General features: G+C 42.5%; 1 protein-coding gene across 1 annotated transcript in view; it reads right to left on the bottom strand.

Moving 5' to 3' along the window:
- Positions 1 to 22,911, bottom strand: part of LOC136424718 (cell surface hyaluronidase-like) — a 35,117-nt gene that overhangs the window by 6,479 nt on the left and 5,727 nt on the right. Inside the window, exons 2-14 of the mRNA XM_066413340.1 lie at positions 16,045 to 16,182; positions 8,406 to 8,952; positions 7,025 to 7,095; positions 6,657 to 6,752; positions 6,061 to 6,252; positions 5,214 to 5,408; positions 4,533 to 4,702; positions 3,997 to 4,199; positions 3,109 to 3,178; positions 2,635 to 2,763; positions 2,209 to 2,294; positions 1,636 to 1,767; positions 1,222 to 1,257 (exon numbers count right to left, since the gene is read on the bottom strand). Coding sequence (XP_066269437.1) covers positions 1,222 to 1,257; positions 1,636 to 1,767; positions 2,209 to 2,294; positions 2,635 to 2,763; positions 3,109 to 3,178; positions 3,997 to 4,199; positions 4,533 to 4,702; positions 5,214 to 5,408; positions 6,061 to 6,252; positions 6,657 to 6,752; positions 7,025 to 7,095; positions 8,406 to 8,952; positions 16,045 to 16,182 — 2,065 coding nt within the window. The remainder of the gene's footprint in view (positions 1 to 1,221; positions 1,258 to 1,635; positions 1,768 to 2,208; positions 2,295 to 2,634; positions 2,764 to 3,108; positions 3,179 to 3,996; positions 4,200 to 4,532; positions 4,703 to 5,213; positions 5,409 to 6,060; positions 6,253 to 6,656; positions 6,753 to 7,024; positions 7,096 to 8,405; positions 8,953 to 16,044; positions 16,183 to 22,911) is intronic.

Here is a 22,911-nt window from a genome sequence, read left to right on the forward strand (position 1 = left end):
TTTCTACGCCATTCACAATTTCCCTTCGAAACGTTTTGTCTCACAATCATGGTGTTTTGCCTCGTGGTCAGATGTTTGATTGGGACTGATAAAGCACACACTGATCGGGTAACAGTAACGGATTGGTTTGGCGTTTCTCGTGTAGGTAAGGGAACATACGAAAGGACTAACGACTGAAACAAAAGTGGATTTCTGACATACGAACAGCGGATCTATTAGTTGAAGTTTGAGAATGAACGTGAGTGTATGGAAACCTTTGTATCTGGTCGAAAAGCAAATTTATAGGCCCGTTGTGTAACACAGTGGCGGCACGGTGTAGCCGTTGCTTGAGATACGTTCGTAAACTGGGGGGTCTTTCAACGTCGAACTTTCCCGATCATAACGTTACTACTCGAGCTCCCTGTCAACAAAATTTTTCACGACACTCAAGACACTGTACTACGTGGTTGCAGGCCTTGGAACACTTGTATGCTGTGAACTGATTTTATGCGTACTCTGTAAACAGTTTAGCGGCCATGTTTGTAGGCAGCTGGGGAAAACATTTCCTAGCTCGTCGATAATGGGTCATTTCCAGTAGGTGAAATTGGATTTTTGTAGCGAAAAGGATGTGAGGCTGGAGACTCTTTGCATATAATAAAACAGCGATCAGACGACTTCGCATTCCTTGGAAATTTAGAGACCGTCGGACACCGAGAAACTTCGCTGCAGGGTGAGCACCAACATGGCCGCCCACGGAGGGCAGGGGTGATGACGTCACGTGAATACGCCCTATAGTAAGTACAACATCAGGTTTGATCCAGTCACACCGGGAAGGACCCCTAATCTTTCTGATAAGTGCTATATCTATCATAACTTGCTGGTTCGAACCGTCATATGATGACGATTACGTGATTGTAGTGATACATGAAACGTGGCCTTATTGCGTGACACACTTTGGAAAACATTCTAACAGGGATAGAAAACATATCCATGCAATGTTAGTAGGCAAAGCGCAAGGTGGCCCATTATAGCTATATTGTTGATCATCCTTAGACCAGGTGGTCTGCAATTTAGACAAAACATCAGGCAATAAGGAAATGCCGACATATTTTCTTTAACAGCCTTATTTATCTCAGGTCCACGAAGCCAATCACGACAGCGACTGTTTTATTTCTGAGCAACCTTCGTTAGTTGAAGGCGCCATGTTGAACTTCAGAAGACAAAACATGACCGGATACATACCTGGACAGCGTCAAGCCTTTTCCATTATCCACGAATCTGCAAAATATAAAACGAGGTCCAGTTTTCAGTACAACATGATCCAGCAGAAAATAACAGAAAGAAAAAATATACTATTCTATAAATGTACAACGTTAATTTTTTTTCTTTCTGAATATTTCACAGTACGCTCATCTGCGTAGCACTCAGCACGTATGAAAACAAGAGAGAGTGTAGTAGCTGATCACACACCACTACCAGTGGACTAGTCACCTGGTGTATATCTATATCTGTACCTGTATCTATATAGCCGGTATAACCGCCATTCGTCCATATCGTACAAAACGGTAAGGCCCAAGGGCTACAGAAACGGTAATGGGCACCACCCTATATGTAGAAAAGTTTGGGGAGGATTCTAACTTTTCAACATCTACTTACGCGCATTTATCCAGAAGTAGTTCCCCACCGCGCACCCAGGCCCCGTCGTTGTGGTTCTTGTAGGCGATCAGTCCTTCTATGAGGGCAGGGACTCTGTCTTTGGTCACGTCACCGTCTTCGTGAGGTGCGTATCTGAAAATATACAAGAGATCGAAGAGCTCATACCTCCGTGAAATATCTAGACTATTTGTTAATGTCTTAAGTAATGCCATAGTCCTGACCATCGATATCACATGTTAGCGATTCTTCCCTTCTTCCTTTAATGAATCTCAGTTATCTCCCTACCATAAGGGGTTATTCGTCGGGGACGGCTGACTATATGGATAATACCACACTACTTTCAGGAAGGGCTTGTTGGCCTGTAATGCTGCATGTTTCTTCGGGACAGCAACAACTACCCACATACAAAGAAAATCACTAAAATCCACAGAAAGGATCTTGAGTTATAGGTGCGAACAGATGATAGGTGAGAAAGGCCATCAAGGGCCCAGGATCTTGAACACTTCCTTAGCTTTTAGTTGTGCGTTCGAAATGAAATGAAGAGTAAGATTGAACATAAGTAGCAATGCCAACCTGCCCTTGTCCATGGCTAGGTACTCCCGCGGGTCCTGTGAATTGGGGTGCGTCGTTTTCACACCGCAGTCCAACATCAAACCTGCCTGAAGGCACAAGAAACATACCCATTACATTGCTAACACCTGGCCAGAATAAATCAATAATCCAAATTGTAATATGATGTTGAAACTACCAGTGTCATGGTGCATTTCAGTTTTACATTGTTTATCTGTATTTTTTTTTACCCCTCCGGCCATGAAATGAAAATAATATAATCTCTAACAACCATATTTTTTTCAGGACCGTAATAGGCAAACTCAACATTAATTTTCATAGGAATTAAGTAATTCTCTACAGAAATAGCTGCTCAAGGATTTACATATTGATGACCATGCTGTGTTGAACCTATAAGGATCCATGCTCGTGTTGTGTCATGCGGCTTACCCTGTCATTAGAGTGCACCTTGTTGTTGTAGAATCTGCCCAGAGGCGTGTAGATAGTGCTGGGATCAAGATGGAGTCCTTCCGATAGTCCAGTGGGAACTTCGTGGAATATATACCACATCCCCGTATCCTGATGAAACAACGTCAGATATGTACGACATCATGATCTGATACGCTTACTTCGTTTCAGTGTCCATCATATACAAATTTTATTATTTTAGTAGATCTCGTTGTCATGTGGTAAAAAGTATGGTTTCATCGGGCGAAGAATCAATTAAATCTGGCAATTATTACAAGTCTTGGATGAACAGAGATGATAAACAAGATAACCATTTCTCAAGCAACTGGATAGATTCGTAATCTGGATGAATCTATTCTGTTGCTTGAGAAACTGTCTTATCTTGTTGCTTGGGTAACTATTATATTATTACCGGGATGTCTAACTTTCAACGAGGTAACAGAGATAGTACTTTACCATTGATCCTGCCGCGGAGTTGTTGACTAGGTCGTTGTTAGGATGGGAGATCCAGAATGTAGACACGGCACTGGAGACCGAGAGAAACCACAAAACTCGTTAGATTGTGAATATTTCATGAATCAGTTAGGAAGCAACGAATACAACACTTTTTTTCGTAGAAAAGTTGACAGTGATCTCGAACCAGATTAGCTCACTGTATAGTATTACGAAGAGCTATTCTTCCATTGGTCTTAATAGAGAAAACAGACGCTATATACAGCATTTAAAGTTCTTTGTACCGGCGAAAGTCCGCTAGCTCTCTTCGACAAGCACAATTCAGTGGACCACAACTTAAATGAATGTCCCGTCCTGAGGACTGCAGCCTTTTTCAGTAGCAGGCATGTCGGGTGAGCGACACAGCTGGGATTCAAATTCGAACTCACGGCCTCTTGGTCAAGAGGCAATGACACTAACCAGTGGATTGTGAATGCTTCGTACTTCGTCTTTCTTATGCTCCTTAACCTGAGCTATGGAGACCAAACCCCGTATATCGGCGCGCCACCTAGCACCGCACGCGCGCCCAAGCTTCCCCTGGCCCACCCTCCCGCTGCCCCCGACGATGGGCCCGCCACACTCTCCGCTGTAAACCCAAGTTCCGCTAGCCGAATCAAAGAAAGTTCTAGCACAGAAATTGTGCTAGAAACTGAGAGCAAGAGCCGCTTCCTCAGACTCCGTATTCGGCTAGCGGAGCTTGGGTTTACAGCGGAGAGTGGGGCGGGGTCGATCGTCGGGGGAAGCGGGAGGGTGGGCCGGGGGAAGCTTGGGCGCGCGTGCGGTGCTAGGTGGCGCGTCGATATACGGGGTCTGGTCTCCCAGGGTACTATCCTCTATAAATCATGCCCTTACTTGCAGTCGCTGCCCAGCGGGATGTAGTCTCCGAAGACCCCGGTTCGGATGTCCCGGCACATCACCGGGTCTCTATCCGTGGGCAGCAGGGTGCCGGGTCTGGTAAGTAGCCCCAGATTGTGCACCAGCCGATTCCGCTCTTCGACACCGTCTTCCAGATAGAAGCAATGACCCAGGGTGTCATAGCCCACGGTGTCTTGTACCTTTGACGAAAGAGCAAAGAACCTGTCGATTTTGTACCTCAAACACGATAGAAGATGAAGTCCCCTTTATCGTATATTGTACCATGTATGTTGATGATGGAATTATTCTATTCAAATCAAGATATATGGAAAGTAGATTCCCTAGATATTGTATTGGATTTCCAATTTGTTTTGTTTCCTGTTACATTTGTCTTAATATGTATCTATTTCGTCATTAGGAATTAGCCTTCAGGCTAGAATTTAGAGTAGATTTAAAATTTCGAATTAAAATCATTTTGGTAAATGTCAATTGCTGACTATTGTTTGTCGTCTGACATGACGTAATTTCCTTACCAGCAGCCCATTGGTCGCGTGAATCGTGACGCAACGCGAGAAGCAGTGGTGGATGGACAGGTCTCTGACGTATGTTGGAGTGACGTAACCGCCTCTTTCGTCTACGTCACCGGCCAAGTGGAAATGTACAGGGTAGCGGCCAAGGATCTGTTGACCCATATGAGTTAACTCTACATCGGAAAGATGGACGCCTTTGAAGCCTTTTAGCACCTGCAACAAATGTTACATTTGTTTTGTTACTGCAGAGGAACTTTCGGTTATAATATCTCGTGTTCTAGAAATGCAATAGTCACGGTTCTTGACTGGCATATGTAGTAGATAACTCGGTGTTCGGAAAGAAGCGGCATAAGTTTGGGTATTCTAGTAGCTTGTTTTAAAACTGCAGGCGCGATTTTTGGAAATATTTCAGATTATAAATCCAGAAGTGGTTGACGGATGGCTGTCTGTTGTAATTTGGGGTATGTAGGTATGTTAGACAAAGATGTACACGAGGGAATGAAAAGTCTCAAAGTAGCACACATTTGCATAATCAATGAGGAAATTCTATTATACCAGTATATTCAATGTACCCTAAGCGCTCTACTCCAACAGAGGAGTGTTGCTTAGTATCCTATCAAGATCAAGATGTATATTTGTACTGGGCATGCTATGGTCTGGTTTTGAAATGCATTTGGTTGTTACTGCTTCGATGCAAGATTTTACCCACCTTAAAATGGCCTCCAAAGGTGTCGTAATCGAAGAACTGACAGAAATTGTCTCCATAGCAACGGCTCTCGACCTCGCCCTGAATCTTGATGTTTCTCGACAGCAAGCCAACCTCCCCTCTCAGGTCCACGCCGTCAGATATCTCACCAAAGTGCATGTACTTCGGCTTGCCTAACAATGAATAGAGAGAGATGGTTTCACGAGACTTGGCTTGTCTGCGATTCTAGTTATATATGTTAGGGTAGAGATTGCCAACTGGCAGTATCGTTGATTCTACCAGTAGAGATCACGATGTTGACGTAGACTAGAATCGTACTCGACTGAACTCAGACAAAGATCCTGATAGCGATGTCTGTCGACAGAAACTCATATTGCGGTATCTACCAGTAGAATCAACGATGCTGTCAGATCACGATCTCTACTCTATCGTCATCTATCAGTAGCCTGCTTACCCAGGGCACGGTTAGAACGTCAATAAGTGTGAAGGTATTCAAACGTTTAACGGTTACCATAGATTGTGATTATGTTTATAGAATCATAGCAACCTACAACGGCGAGTCAATAAGCAATAAGAGTTGTATCATAGCAGTCTTATTTCTTGTTATGAAATGAGTTGAAATTTGGTACAAATGTCTAAAGACACATATCGTCTTGCTTCAACAGAACAGAATGAGGTATATTTTAGTCTCAAGAAGATATGTGTCTTCACGTTTTTGTCGAATTTCAACTCACTTAATTAAAAATGAACTTGTTATGATACAAACTGTATTGCTTTTTGACACACACTCGTATTAAAATGAGCAAGCAAATGACACTTCCTTACCGTTGATTTTGACCTGGTAGCTGGTGCACTCCGGACACGGGAGTAGGTCGAACTCCTCCGCCTGATCCATGGAGTAATCCGTGCTGGCTAGAACAATACGGTCTCCTGGCAACCAGGAGGTGACGTCATCGTTCAGGTTGATGACGTAGTCAGCTACTTTTCCGGTGACGGAGATGCGGAAGTCTGATTTCCCTGGAAGATTTTGGAGAGGAGTGATTAAAATGTGATGTCGTAGTCGTTGTTGCGTATACGTCATTTGTATTTCACAGGAATAGAATGGACATGTTTATAATGTGCAAACAGATCGGAGGTATATGTAATTGATTACTCAATGGATGAATGAATGATTTATTCAATGCCATGAAACGACAAGACAATTATACTATACCAGCCATTATTGAATGCGTATGATTAAATATAGTTTAATAATGCATTAAGGAGCCTCTTTAAGTGGAGCAGAATGGCTAGCCTTAGAGCCCGCCAATTGATCCAGAACTGAATATAAATAAATGAAGTATGGAACAGCTTTTGATTTTCATTGGCTGCCAGTTTTGATTATTTTATTATTAGTATTGAATATTGCAAAATTATAATACCTTTGGACCAGGAACTTGTTGCTTCTATCTTGAAAGATGCGCCGTAGGGCGTGGTGAACATCCGGGATACCCCTGCGGTGCCTGTACGATGTGCGTCTAGACAGGAAAGAGATCACAGGTTAGATGTGTAAATGTTAGGTCTGACAGGTTTTTCAGTATAACTTAACCGGCTGCTGCCGCGCCGCGTGCCTGCGAAACTGGTGTGTTACGCCTAAGGGTTATACCGATATATACATTATATTTTATATATTCGGCTAAATAAAACCATACAAGATAGATACAGATTTTAGCAGCATTTCACGCAACGTACACATACATGAAACGTAGGCATTTCAAAATACTGCGAAATAGCAAAGTGTTTATATTACCTTTGTAAGATACTCTTTTCTCAATGGCAGCACTTGTGTTGCCCTTGACACCCAGGAATACCCAGGGTTCCCTGTGAAACAGGACCAAGGTCAAAAGGTCAAGTAGATAAGTGGCTGAGTGTTGATGTTGGACTGATGTCATGTTGTGAGGAGTCACGTGTGTTTGGTTTGTCCTGGTTTGACTTCATAACACGGAAGACGGCGGACCTCTGATAGATAACATATGGTTGTGTTTTGTGGGGCTGACTTTCAAGTTACATTTAGAACATTTCACAGAAGATAACAGACATCTCCTCTTGCTGATAGAATTCGTAACTTTCTAAGAGCAAGAGTTTCGAAGAAGAGCCATAAAACAAAGAACTACTAGCCTATGACCGAGAACATGTTGAGAAAATGGTCAACGTTACTATGTCATCACCAAATGTGAAAGAGATATCATATGGACTTGTCACCTGTTTAGTTTCACAATCTACTGTCTACCACTGAGTGAAATAACAGTCTCAATATCTGTGTATGAAAGATGGTGCCATTGACTACATAATCCCCTACCGACCTCGAAACAGCTTACAGACTAAGCTCCTTCAGTTAGTAACACGACCGAGGTGCCGATACTAATGTATAAACGTTCAGATAAAATATGTCACTAAAAGGAGATAGGTATGTAATATAATGCATATGGCAACTTTTCAAGTCTGATACTCGATAGCTTATTTTTCACAGACTCAGCAAATTGTTTTGAAAGGAAATTCCTCTTTTGCCCTCGAAGATAACATAGATTTGCTTTAAGTGACAGACAAGTTCTATCAACGTCAACATTTTCTGTTTGAAGAAGCGATGACTATGTGGTCAGCCAGTGAAAGCACTTGGCGAATGAAAAGCAAAGCTGACAAAGTCTTTGGAATCAAAAGCTGCATCAGTATCAATGTTCCTTCATATACCATGCTATCAGTCTTCAAAATACTCATTTCCGTGATTTTGTCCATCTGTCAATACTGGCAATCGTTCCATCGGAAGCATTAACCGAAAAGCAAGATTTCCAGGAGTTTTCAAGCTTGGATAAGTTGGTGCAACTTGACGCTTCCTTGCTGGTATGACGTATACATGAGTTTCCGCGGGCTAACTTGTCTAGGCGTCACCAAGCTTGGAAACTCACGTATACAACAGGACACGCTCATGTTCCACGCCAGTTTCCCACTGTTGCATACGTCTCGTGTCATGAATGATTATCGTTAACAATAGAGAGCTGAGAAGTGCATCATAATTCACCTTGATGTCAATTTTCGGAAGCATCCTGTTACATTTCAGTCTACAGTCAATACTTTAATATGTTTCAGAAAATATTGTAGCTGGCTATATATGACGGACATGAAACAATATTCACCTGTAAGACAACTTGTCGATCTCTTTACTGCCGAGACTTCTGATAGCCTTCTTTGCAGCAGTTCCAAGACTCTTCGAACCCTCGTCTCTAACCGCCATGATGATGATTCTGCCTTCAGCCACCCCGTTGAGGGCCGCCGACAACTTCTTACTATCCTCCACGTTAATGTAGGTATCATACCAGGCGTTCTCCACCACCTCTCCGGTCAGTTCGTCCAGTACTCTAAGGTTGATGCCGCGATGCCCAACACCGGAGTGATGCCCTCCCCTCGGCAGTCCCTCCGCCATGACAGTAGAAGTTAGCTGCGTCCATGATAGCTTCGGTTTTCCGTGTATTTCGACCACTCCGTCTTTGTTTACACCGAAATACTTTTTGCCAAAGAGAGGATGACTTTCGCCCTCGTCGGATTTGCCGTAAAGAGAAATCGTGACGTCACTTAGGTAGGGACATGTCTCACTTCCGATGTGAAGTTCGCCGCCATCTTGGACCAGAATGCTGCGGGTCCGCAAGACAATGTTGTTTCCTTCATCGGCAAACACCAGCTTACCTATGCATCAAAACAAATTGAAAATATTTATACCACAACGACACACAATTCACGAGGAACTTAAGGGAATCAAAATGCATTCTCAAGAATTTAAAATATTGTTTATCACGGTCATACAAAAATGTACACATAGCCTGGATAGATAAAGCTTCTATCATCTGTGGTCATTTTTTTCCAAGAATTTCTTTCTATAACCGTGTTTAAGACTACATGGTCATTCTATTCAGCATTATCCGTAGTCATCTTTTGAACATGAAAGTTATATTCACTGATTACATGGCAATCGTTCAACTGACGTATGTTGCTTTTTTTTACATTTGCTCGTATTGTCGCTTCCCATTTTGCCTTGTCCACCCATGTATCCCATGTGCGAAGTAAACTGTCAAATGGAAAACCAAATGTTTTGAAACTGTAGTCCACTTTTAGTTACTTCTTACATACATTTGATCATTTCTAGAAGGGAAGAAAACCTGATAGCCCCCAAGGACCTTGACGTCTCAATTTGACATGACACACACGCCCATTGCAGCCATGTATTTGATTATTTCTAGAAGGGATGCAAACTTGATAGCCACCAAGGATCTTGACGTCTCAATTCGACATGATACACACGCCCATTACAGCCATGTATTTGGTTATTTCTAGAAGGGATGCAAACTTGATAGCCACCAAGGACCTTGACGTCTCAATTCGACATGATACACACTCCCATTACTGACATGTAGTTGATTATTTCTAGAAGGGATGCAAACTTGATAGCCACCAATGACCTTGACGTCTCAATTCGACATGATACACACGCCCATTACAGCCATGTATTTGATTATTTCTAGAATGGATGCAAACTTGAATAGCCACCAAGAACCTTGACGTCTCAATTTGACATGACACACACGCCCATTACAGCCATGTATTTGGTTATTTCTAGAAGGGATGCAAACTTGATAGCCACCAAGGACCTTGACGTCTCAATTTGACATGGCACACACGCCAATTAAAGCCATCTGCTCTTGCATGTGCTAACAACCTTGTCAATCAGGCAGTATATACCCGGGATTTACAGTCCTTAGATCTTGAACCGGACATGGTGTTCTTCAGGTCGCGATGTATCACTGATAACTCTGTCCACTTTAAGGCTGTCAAACGTTGACCAGATCCTATCGTAACCCCCTACCAGACGACTGAGTACACGCCAGGGCTTGATAAGTCACGCATTAAGTCTACACCGTTACATTCTTGACATGTCTTGAGTTCTTCGACCTCGACCTTAAGTCACCCCTTCAGTTTGTTGCAAGTCTTACCGTTAATTCCCGTCAAGCAGTGATTTAGATTTCTCGTTATCTTGGTTAAAGGAATTTCCTTAAGAAATTCCTAAGGAGGACACTCAGGTAAAACGTTAATGATTTGTAGCAGGTTAAGTAGTGGTCTTGGAGCAATCTGGTTGAAAGGAACACTTTTGCAAAATCAAGGTTCCTCTGACTAAGAAACAGAAGATCTTTCTTTAACAAACACTTGTACGTGGCATTCCCCAAAAGTCCAGTAAATGTATGGCAAAACATGTCGTCCTCTAAGCCTCTGTCATATACAACCGACCATGGCCTCCCGACATTCTCCAGACCATGGTTGAGAGTTAGTCGTGAATGATGTCATCTATGGTCGGGAGTTGGTCTGATATCATCTATGAGATACTGGCTGAAAGTGTTGACATAGTCTGAAAAGGCTAGCTTAGAGGAAAAAAGACACTTTGAAAAGACTTGCTTGGTCTTGGAGTCATCTGGTTGATAGGAACACTTTTGCAAAGTCAAGATTCCTCTGACTAAGAAACTGAAGATCTTTCTTGAACAAACACTTGTACGTGGCATTACCTAAAAGTCCGGCAAATGTCCAGCAAACGAGAAAGACAGTTTGAAAACGTTGACTTGATGCGAGAAAGACAGTTTGGAGGTCGCTGTCTTCGGGTCAAAGACACGAAAGATGTCGAACCCATTTTGCCAGAGAGCACGGCATGCTTAGCATCTCTTGTCAAAGGGTTGTTCAGGGGTTATCGTTTTCTGTCAAATTACATTGGGCACGTGCACCAGATGTCAACAGAAATGTTAACAAGCACGTCTTCGGTTGTTGGATGTGTATGGCGTTACCTGTGATGGACAGTCTGTCAGCTAGACTAAAAACAAATAAACTAAATAATGAGGAGACAATGACATATCTCCTGAGTCTGTGAAAGAATCGTTTCTTCTCATCCAACAGTGGTATTGGCTGTATATGCCAACAGTTTCTCTGTAAACCACATTGATTTGTATGACGATCCTTAGTAGTGGTGTGGATCTAAACCCGAGTTTAGGTTTAGGTTCGGACTCGAGTCCAGAGGTTTAGGTTCAGGTCTGGACTTGAAAGTCCGGACCTGAACAATAATTTTGGAATATTTTTTCGTGTTACCTGTAAAATTGCATATTGGCAGATATTTTACATGTAATTTGAAAACTATATATACGGAATTATATACAGTCAGTAATTAACACAAAAGTTCAGTTATAAACACAAAAACAGCAATGTTTTAATATTTTTCTAGTGCAAATTTCACGATTTAAGGAAGGTTTAAGATGGTTTAAAACAAAAAGGAGTGTATGAGTGAGAGAATTTTTTTTCAAGTCCGGACTTGTTTCCAGACGTTTAGGTTTTTTTGGACTTGAACCTAAACGTTTTACAAGTCCGGAACCGGTCCCGCCGGACCGATCCGCACCACTAATCCTTAGTCTGTAAATCTTTTTTTGAATTTGTGAAGAAAATTCCACCAAACGTACTTAATCTTGTAATCTATTACGCAGACTCTTTCCGTAACATACGTGCTCTATTTGATTTCGTGAGTTCAATATATTTGAAATTCTGCAATTGGAATGGTTGGTCGTTACAACATCCACCTTGCTCAGACACGTAAGGAAGAGAGAAATAAGAGTGACAGAAAACCATGCATTATCTACTGACAGACCACAGAATGGCGTGTACGGGACAATTTAGAAGCTGATAACGATATGACGTTTGACACCAGTTTAAAGGCCACGCTCCGAACAGCAAATTGTTCCAAAAGCTGTCAGAGCTACGTGCATAGATGCACGTTACCACAAAGAGTTTTTCGACGAGTTTGTGGTTACCGAAGGCTTGAGTAAGCAAAAACAGTTTCTATTCATCCGAATCAATTTGACACGTGAGGTCGTTTAATACGTACACAGGAAAGAGTTAGATCAAAGGCCAAAACCATTTTACGCACATTGTCACTACTTGTATAATCGTTACAATTGAAAACGCGCCGGCTAGTTGGCCTGTCAAGGCCATCAAAGTACGGCAGATCTAATAGATAGATTAATGAAATGATTGAGTAAAAAGGTGTATAATCTTAAGTAGTCAGTGAAGATAATGATCTTCATGCATAAAAGTTTGTGGCTTTTTTTAAAGACTCGTTCTCTAAACATTATTATCTTATCGAAGGACTTATCGGCCTTGAAGTTGGCCAAGGACATAGAACAAAAATGCAGAAAAGCCGGGGCTGTGTCCGTAACTGCAACCGGCAGGTCATCTTATGCTGATACGGCGTCGGTTCAAGAAGTTGCGAGGCACCACATGAGCCATGACTGGAGACTGTCAGTCCGACAAGCTTTATCTTTTGAACGTCGAGCAAGTCACAAGATCTTACATTGTACATTCCATGAAAAAGGACTTTGGTCTAACAGACGCCCTGTTGCCAAGGACTATATCTTGAAAATTTACTGGATTGTAAGCAGATGGCAGACACCACAAACGAAAAAGCTGTTATATATCTGAGCAATGTTAGTCTGATACAATTTAAAGTAAAACTATACATGTTGAACCCCTCGAAAATACGCATGACTCTCTCTCTCTCTCTCTCTCTCTCTCCCTCTCTCTCTCTCTCTCTCTCCCTCTCTCTCTCTTATACATGTATTTCAAAGAACGACAGTTGCAACGTGACGACATATTAACAATACAGCCATCTCTATAGATGGTGATGATTTACGTCGAATTTTTCACTGAGCAAAACTAACTTAATTTTACTACGAGATACGACCAGTTTCTCACGCAAGGGTCCCAATTAGTAGCGACAAAGCATTAGGCTTAGATTAGAAACACCTGACTTCTGCCGAGGGTGGAGTGCTGGCGTGTGGGGCGGTCCCCAGGAGGAAAGACCCCGGTGTTACCAACAGCCGTACGGCGTATCTTGGGAGATGCCCTGGGCAAATGTTAGGATGAGAGTTTTGATACCCTGGACTGGTGCCAGCTGTAGGTAGTTCTGCTGATACATATCGTATGGTCTTCTCAGCTGAAGGCTAGAATGTATTTTCGGAAGGACCAAAGCAGTACCAAAATACAACAGACTAGTTTATAATGATAATAATGTTTACATTTCCTTCGTCTCTGATGCCTAGCAAATGTTGTCTTTCAGACTACGGCTCTGTCATATGGAATCGAATGGCTGAGTGGCTATGATAGTGGACACGAGATCCAGAGGTCATGGGTTCGACCCCTGGCATTTCTGGCTATACGTTATTAGCCTCTACCAGGCTCCACAGGTCGATAAAAAATAGTAGAAATTCGACAAATACACAGATAACATACTAGAGGAGTTAGCTGGCCAGGGAGTACAGTCTGCGACCTAGGTCTGTGGAGCCTGGTAGAGGCTAATACGTTATGTCCTTAGGAAAGGCACTTCCCTCCCATTCTTTAAGATTAGAGCTCCTCTTGGCATTTTCGGGTTAGTCCCAAAGCATTCTGCTTGCATTATGCTTTCATGTTCACCTGTTTCAAACATTAATCTCAACTAGTACCCGCATAGTCTACATGCTATCTTAATTAAAACACATCCTTGAATGTCTCCCACTTGTTTTGTCGCGTGACTCTGGGCACGAGTTTGACATTATTGGGAACGAGTGAAGGTCATGACCGAAATTCCCATCGGTCCTTGTTAAGTCTAATTATAACGTATGGGACGATATAGGTGGACAGCCACGCGACCCTTTATCCAAATTTCATCATATTGACAGCTCTTGAATTCTTTTGGAAACGTTGCGAGCACAGGAACCCGCTCGAGTATAAATTTTTGTAGGCAAATTCATGTTAGAAGTGGAAGAAGTTTCAACCACTCTCTTATAACCACCGAATAAAACCACAGAGTGAGCGAAGTTTTCTTTCCGCCCGTTTACATTTGACTTGCGCGTGCATTGAAATGGTTTATTCTATTTTGCCATGTGCTTACAGAATATTTGATTTATTCTAAGATAGTAAACATTTTTGGAACAAATAAACATTATACGAATGTTAACAAAAAGATAACATCCCCCTCTACACATTGGAACGGTCGAACGGGTGTGTTATGGCGTCATAGGACATGGGCAATGGAGGCTTCTGATTGATCGACGCCATCTGGCTATGTGATAATGGGTGATGAATAATGATAACGTTTATGTCCATCATACAACAAGAAGTGCGCCTCTGCTATACAGTCCATCGGTTAGAACAATGACATAATGTCCTTGGTTAGAAGAGACCAGTTGTTGGCTTGTTTTGTCCATGTCACTCAGGCCTTGGCCTGGGTCTGCAGCCTACTCCATGCCCTTTGCCGTTTCCCGGAGACCCCGACTGAGTGAGACGCTACACACTGCGCCAAGCTTTCAGACACAAGGCCATTGTCTGCCATTGATTACGACTAAGATTGATGTTTTAATTATCCATCTTTAAAATCAAATGGGTGGTCGTTCGCTTTGAACAAACGTATTTTAAAGGGAAGGAAAATGAAATAGTTGAAGTAAACGAAAGAAAACCATCAACATGATGATAAAAGAGAAAGAGAGAGTGATATAGATAGAGAGATAGAGAGAGAGAGAGAGAGAGAGAGACAAAGTGAGAGAGGGAGGCTCGAGGGAGGGAGGGAGAGAGAGGGGAGATCTAGAGAGAGAGACGAAGGGAGAGACAAAGAGAGGGAGAGACTATTCAACAAAGAAAGAGGCACACACGCGCGAAAGAGAGGGGGATAGGCGAAGAGAGAGAGAGAGTGAGAGAGAGAAAGAGAGAGAGAGAGAGAGAGAGAAAGGACGAGAGAGAGAAAGAAAGAGAGAAGGAGAATGGAGGAAAACGCAAAACAGAAAAAAATTCCCAGGCAAGACGCACTTTGACAAGCAGTTCACTGAAGCCACATCTGAAATAGAGCCTCCTTTGTAAACGTGAAATAATAAGACTGGACCATCTTATCTTGTGGGAACTAACTAGGATCAACTGGTGTCACTGGATCTGGCGATGTGTCAGAAAACGATCTCCGGGATAAAGTCCCTGCCCTGTTACGCATTATAAAAGGCTTACAAGACTGGATATTCGTGCCAAAAGTTGCGCTTAATTGCGTTTAATCGCACTGCCAAAGGGATATAGTCACTGGGGCCTTTTCAACCGAGCCAAAAAACTGCCGACCTTTACTTGGCGTGTATTCCAGTAGTTTCCCGGTAAGGCTAATCAAAGAAACTTGTGTCAAGTGTTTGTCGTGCTCTTAGAGTCTGCTTACAATCGCTGTAGGACAAGTTTAGGATAGAAAGTTGAGGGCATTCTTATGCCGTAACTTCTGTTGTCGTCTTCTTCCTGAAAATTCCTCGACAATATGGTAGGCAGGTACACATACTCAAACCTTGGAGGGTAGCATGTATTTTTCACTATGATGGAAACTCTGAAGAGGTTTCTTTCTCCCTAGATTTCGTTCTGGCTTCAGTCTAAGATATTTACCTTCTGTGTTCGCAGGCTATAAGTCAAGATCATTCTAACGCATGCATACGCGCATCTCTTTGCCGATTTAGACATGTCGGTAGTTAGTGATGCCCCGAAGATGCATTGCAATTTTGGGCACCATAGCTGCATTTTCACAGCAGAGTTACAGGCTATCTTGAAGGTAATGTGGTAAAATCTCTCTTTCATTTAGCCTATTACTACATAGCTACCAGTCTTGGTCATTTCTGTAAACCCATATATATTGAATACATATACATGTACATGTACATGGAGAAACCTATAAGTAATAGATTAAAATCCAGCTTCTTTCCTTACCGCCATCTTTAATCTCCAGGGAATAGAACGTCGCAGATGACTCCAGACTGTAAACTTGACCTTGTCCGATGACCTCTCTTCTTGAGGGGTCATGGCCGGGATTCCACCGGACCAGGTTAGGGTCAACATCCGGGCAACCTGGGGTGAAAAACGAGTAAAGAACAAATAGAGACGTTAAACAAGATGGACGACTGTGTACGATCTCGTGCCCTTTGATCTCGTTCCCAGGGTACCTCACGTGACATCTGTCTTGTCTGGTATGTGGACATGACATAACGGTTTCCTCTGTTTAAAAATGATTCATAGCAAAGTCAAACATAGTTTCTATGCTAGATAAAAATGTTGTATATCATTGTACTATCACGGGAGAGGTGAATCGAAAAAAATGTAATATAAAATAACAATAATAGTATTATGGTTGATTATGAATCTAAAAAGAACATTTCCTTTTTCAACGGCTATCTATTCTCTACTAACCAACCATTATCATGTTAGCTAACCGTTTGTATTTCAGATATTTCTGTCAGACAATAATGTAGTCTAGTCGTCGTAGACATAGTGTCATCATTGCCATTGTGTGTACTATTTCGCCCACAATTCCACATGCTAAACCCTTTGTCAATCCTGAAAACCACATTTCCGTTTCCGGCAGTAGAAAAGGATACATTGGCCAATGCTGGACGTGTGGCATATCGGTTCACCACCAGATCAAAGAATATACCGCAAGAGCTTTTACCAACTTCCTTAAGTTTCCTCTGATTTATTTCTGCAAGTGACTTTTAATTTCCAGATACCTAACGGAAGTCTTGACTAATAGCCTAAAGCCTTATTTACTTAGTATATGTCTGTCACTGTTTGAATGTCGTTCAGTTCAAGAATCTGCGGGTGGTCTGCATTTTTGTGGCACCGTCCTTAAAACCTTGTTGTGATTTTATGCACGCTTGGAAGCCAACAGTGGAAAATGAGAAGAACAAAGTACTTCCGAACTGTCGCGTAGGCTTACGTCTCGCGTGGACGGACGAGAGTTTGGGTAACCTCAGCGTAACGTTCGCACCACTTGATCCGTGCCGACTTACCATTTGTTCAAAAGTGGCATTGCACCTCTCTGCTCTGTCTTTATCCTTCTTCCTCCCCTTTCCATCTGTCTATCTAATCTATTCTATCTATCTATCTGCATGTGTATGTATACGTGCGTGTATACACAGTGACATACATAGGGCATGTGCATGTGTGTTTGAGACTGTATGCATGTGTGTGTGTGTGTGTTTGTGTGTGTATGTATGTGTCAATGTGTGTGTGTAGATACCTAAATAAACGAAGCGAAAGACTAGCAAATAAGACTACGAGTGAGTTGGTTCCGTCCAGTTCAATAGCCCTGCCGTTAACAGACGACTGCGAACTCCCCGAGAGACCCCGTCTAGTCGTTTTGGCTGTGTTTGCGCGGGAAGAAACATCTGTGGAGCCCTAAGCGCAGTGCGATTGTCTGGCTGAAGAATGCCACCTGTATAAAGTACTGTATAAAGTACGTGCCTTAGGCTTGTACTTGTTTAGTAAGGCTTTTTGATTTGAATTGATTTATTGGTTTGGAATACAGCTTTTAAAACAGTATAACATCTGAACACTAGAGGCTCTAAAATCTGCAATTTAGGCGGTAAAACCGACGGCACGCAGCTGAATCAACCAAACAAACTCCTGGATATGAACTCTGAACTATTTCTCGAACATTTGTGATCATGTGTAACGTTGGGTAACATAAATTCGGGATTTTTCCGATAATGGTTGACTGAAATCAATCTAGCAGAACAATAAACCATCCTTTTTTCTATTATTCTGTCAGTATCATGTACTATCTTTGCACTAATCATACATATGGTAGATTTTGTCTCTAGTCGTGCTGACACCATAATATTTCAACTGGAAACTACCGTCCGCCGCACACACAATGACGGTGCTGTCGGACAGGGGTGCACATTAATTCGGGAGAGAAGACTCGTCTTGAATATCTTACCGCTAATCACATTTTATACAGCAGCTACTCGTTCCATCCTTGGCTTGAGGAGAGTGCTATGGATATAGACGTGTCCAAGTAAAAAAAATACACGAAAAAACGGCCGCACCGCACACATCAGGCCTTTGCTAACATCCCGTTTGTTGAGTCGGTAGAACGTCACTCAAAGTCGATCCCCACCGTCATGGCAACGTGTACATTATTCATGGCAAGTTAGCTGGATGCCGTAGCAATGGTTATACTACTATGTCCATGTGTTCCTTGTTGTGTTAGGAGCAAACTTTGAGGAAAATATCGTCTTCAGTCCACTATCACAAGCAACATTTAGACAAAAAAGTGTTCCTCACAAACCTTTTGTCGTCTGCTTGACGACATGATTCTGGGTAACAATATGGCGGCGGGAAAATACACGTGCCGTAGGTTGTAGCAACAAAGAGGAGTTTTGATGATTGATCACACTTAGAATCCAGTTGCAGGTTAGCAAAAGAGATTGTAATAAGTTGTCTTGTAAATAATTGTGTTTAGCAGGCAGGAGATGTGACATTTGTCTTATAAACCAGCGAACAACCGTGCAGTGTGAGTCTCCCACGAAGCCCCCAGACTCTGTCGATAAGGGACGGAGAGTTTTTGACGTCGCCAACTTCTATTGCATGGTTATCGAAGCTTTTCAGACAGTATTCTGAATACGTTAGTCTGTCAAGTTTGCATTTCTAGCGGTATTACTGATGTTGCATCTAGCACATATACCTAAATACCCCGTTTTCGAAAAATCCCGAATTTAAGTACCCCACGAATTTATGTTACCCAACGTTACATTTTTTTAAATCTTTTGAACAGTTTTTCTTTACATTTTGCACTGTACTTTTGGGCAGTATTTGTCCTAGTCTGACTTGCCAGACTGACTGACGTAGTAGTACTGATGTTGCATTTAGCATATACCCATTTCAAAAGCAACTAATATAGGTATACAACGAATAAAGGTAAATTAACGTTATTTCAAAGATTTGATTTAAGTATGTGGCTCCTTTCAGAGTGCTGAAACGAACGACTTGTCAAAAAATGTACATGTGTGTTTGACTTCAAGTTCGCTCGGCCCCGCTGTCAATACACAAATTTCTCAGCGTGCCAGATCTAGATGGGACAGCTTGTAGGAAAAGAATTAGTGAATCTGGGTCGAGATCAAGTTCCAAAAATTCTATCCAGTTGCTTGAGTAACTATTTTTGGCGTATCTTACTACCTGGATGTCTAACCTTCATCAACGTATCAAGTTCCGTGGTTTTGGCATTGCTCTTTGACAATTTCAACTGCAACGTATGACTAGATCTCTTTAATGCCTTATTTCCCACACGCCCACTCCTAATCTTTATGCTCCAGGAAATAGATGGTACTCTGACGTAGAAAATCCAGACTTTCTGCAGGATAGTAAATGCTAACGGAAATTAAATCTATGAGATGACATTTACTAGAGGATACTTTGATATTTGGACACAGGCTTCTTAGAAATGGCAACTGCGTTTCTCTCTAGAGAGGAGCTTTTTCAAGTTAGATGTCACGTTGTTTTTAGTCTCCGTTGCAGGCTCTGAACCGGCTTTTTTGGGGGCTAAATGATACACTTTTTGCAGCCAGCCCGTAATCATCAGCCACCCTGTAACCATCTCGCCTGTAGGCTACGTTGTTTGTACAGTACATTTGGTTTACTGCAAAATCAAAATTTTGCGCTGACACAAAACGTTGAGGTGGAGACCAACTTTATTTGTCGTTGCACTGTGGTGTATGTAAAAGAACAAGACCACAGCATGGCCAGGACCAAAGATACAAAAACCGGAAGCTCTGGGCAGCTGCAGTACCAAGGACGGCCAGCAGGTGGCTCAAAACCGACCGTGACCTTTGCCTACACAACAACTAGCCACATACTAAATATCATCGTGACCTATCTAGCGGATCTTGAGATATTGCACACACGTGTATAGACAGACAAACAGGCCTAAAACTATACCTTCTTTCTTTACGGAGGTAAAAATGGACGAATGTTAAATTTGATTGACGTAAACAAAATAGACTTCTGACTCTCTAGAACATCTGGACGATAGGAAGAAACAATCAAAGGGATTTTACGTCTTGGGTCTGTCGGCAGCACCTCATTCCATGCGAGGTTTTCCTCCTTAAGACCAATTAGCAAACGTCGTTAATTTCTAACAGACAACCGCTTAATGATAAAAGTTTCTTTTCGGCTACATCTGCACATTCCGTGCCTGTTGGAATTTCTGAATGACGGAGGTTTTATTCTTTTTTGCCTATGGTCTAGTTTCTCTGACCATAAATATATGTTATTGGATAGTTCACTTGTCCATGAACATATGTTATCGGATTTAGATAAATGGGACAATCCTCTGTGGACTTAGAAACTTTAAAGTTGTGTGTAAGAAATCAAATGTGACGCCTAGTGCCTATTTAACGACTTCAATCACTGAAATACCATTTCCTACATGTATGTACCCCCTACTGTTTTTTCTGAATGAAATATTCCACCGACAATCCACACGGCTTGCTGTACAGTACATAGACATATCGTTGTGTCTGTAGATTATTTTGTACCTTTGTCAACAAACGTCTGTAACGTGTTGTGACGCTTACCATCCGCCACCATCATCCTCGACCTTGCAGTTTGTTTGTGTATCTTGTGCGGTAGTGGTTAAACAAATCATTCATTCTTCAATTCAACTTAGATATGTCTACAGCCATTAGGTACGTACACAAACGTGATGACTTAACCTTGGCAATTCTAAATAAATAGTCCGTCTGTGGGGTCGTGTGGCGTAACGGTAGGGTGTTTGGCCCAGAACCAAGAGGTCCCGAGTTCGAATCCCCCTAACGCCACCGATGTGGTACCCTTGAATTGGTAAAGGCACTTTACACGACGTTCCTCACTTTGTCCAGGTGTACCAAAAAAAATGGGTATGTTGTTCTCTGTACGTGGCGCTGTTGATAAAAGTTATTAAAAGAATTGAGTACAGTGCCACGTCGTTCTTGTCTGTCAAAAACCGAAGTGAAATAATAAGAAGAAAAAAGTCAGTTACTCAGGGTTCATATCACAATTTGGCATGGGCACAGGCGACAATGTTTTAAGAGGCCTAACATACATATTGCATCCTTTCCCAACCAACCTGTAATAACTATTTTGCCCCTGTCACCCAGTCGAAGAACTTCAGCTGCGTTTGTTGATCGACCGATTAGAAAATCCACATAAAGTCGCACTTTTTTTCACATGAAAATCATATTTAACGGGGTTTAAGCCCCCCTCTCACTGACCCGCGGCACGCTGGCGGCGTCGCTGCGGCTGATTGAATTGACAAGACACTCAACGAATTTCATCGACAAAACACGAATCTTTTAAGCTTTGTGTGTTCTGTTGTCTTTTTGGTCATACTTGTACGTTTTGAACGATATTCCCATCATAAAGTCAAGGGTAATACAAATCCAGTTTAGGACGCAGCGACGCCGCCTGCGTGCCGCGGGTCTAGTGAGAGGGGGACTTTAGTGACCTGCGAACGTTGTAGCCTCCGTTGCAGGCTCTGAACCGGCTTTGGGGGGGGGGGAGGCTAAATAATACACTTTTTGCAGCCAACCCGTAACTATCAGCCAACCCCAAAATGGTTACGGGGGTGGCTGATGGTGACGGGCTGGCTGCAAAAGATGTATTATTTAGCCCCCATTAGGGCCGGTTCAGAGCCTGCTATGGAGGCTACGAACGTCGGGCGACTTACGTCCAAAAATTGTCACTTATAGCTCGCAGAATCGTTCGCCGATCCATTATCATGTCGTGTATGACAGGGGTACTTAAGAATCAGTATGGCAACCAGCTTGCCTATTCTTAACCATCGCGATATTGTCACCGAATGCTTAGTCGTAGTGACAAGCTATTTCCACCTGTGCGCTGTTTATGTTAGGGATACGTCAACACATACTTGTGAGGGAATATGAAGACCGCCTTGTATTGTGGACCTGTCCTGTATGTTATGAATGGAGAGGACGGCCACCAGCTGGCATTGGCTAGAAGCAGGGAGGTACGTTACAAAAGTCGCCTGCGCTCTACCGATGCTTTGCTAAAGTTAAGGTCTTTCCCAAACCTTGTGGTGTATAGGGACGGACGGTGCTCATCTCTGTTTCTATAGCCCTTGGACAATACAGGGCCATAGAGGAAGAAGTATATGTGTCGTTTCTAACTCTTTGGTATAACCAGGCCGGTTAACCAGGCTTCTTTTGTACCACACGTTAAGAAAGCAAAAAGGCAAATGCTAAAGAGCTTTGAGATTTGCGCTGCCAACTTGGCACTTAGACTCAATTCTAGGAATCTACAAGACCCACGGCTCTTCTTTATATGTCTCTTGGTGTTCCTTAACTCGATTGTAGCAGCTCTGAATTGTTGCACGCTGAGGATTTCACGAGTCCTAGATTATAGCGAGTGACCTTGATCTTGAGTTCGTTGCGTGCAAGACCGCAGTAACCAACTTCCGTGCCATTTAGACAAAGAATTTACAGGAAAGCCGTGTTTTCTTTCATTGAATCTTTATTGGCATAACATCAGCTTTTAGTTTGCAGATGCCCACGGTCGTGGTAGAGAAGGAAATGCTACCAGCGTTTTAAAATCATTATAGCCGTCACTTAGACATGCCTGCCTAGCTTAGTGGGGTCGTGTGGCGGAACGACAGGGTGTGTGGCTCAGAACCCAGAAGTCCTGGGTTCGCATCTTGCCATGTCCCCGAACTTGTATCCTTACGAAAGACGCTCAACACGATTGTTCTCACTTCAATCAAGTGGGAAAGAGTACCTAGCTTTGGTTAGGTAAGTTCGTCCCTCG

The sequence above is a fragment of the Branchiostoma lanceolatum genome, chromosome 18 (assembly GCF_035083965.1).
Source record: "Branchiostoma lanceolatum isolate klBraLanc5 chromosome 18, klBraLanc5.hap2, whole genome shotgun sequence".
Classification (NCBI taxonomy): Eukaryota; Metazoa; Chordata; class Leptocardii; order Amphioxiformes; family Branchiostomatidae; genus Branchiostoma; species Branchiostoma lanceolatum.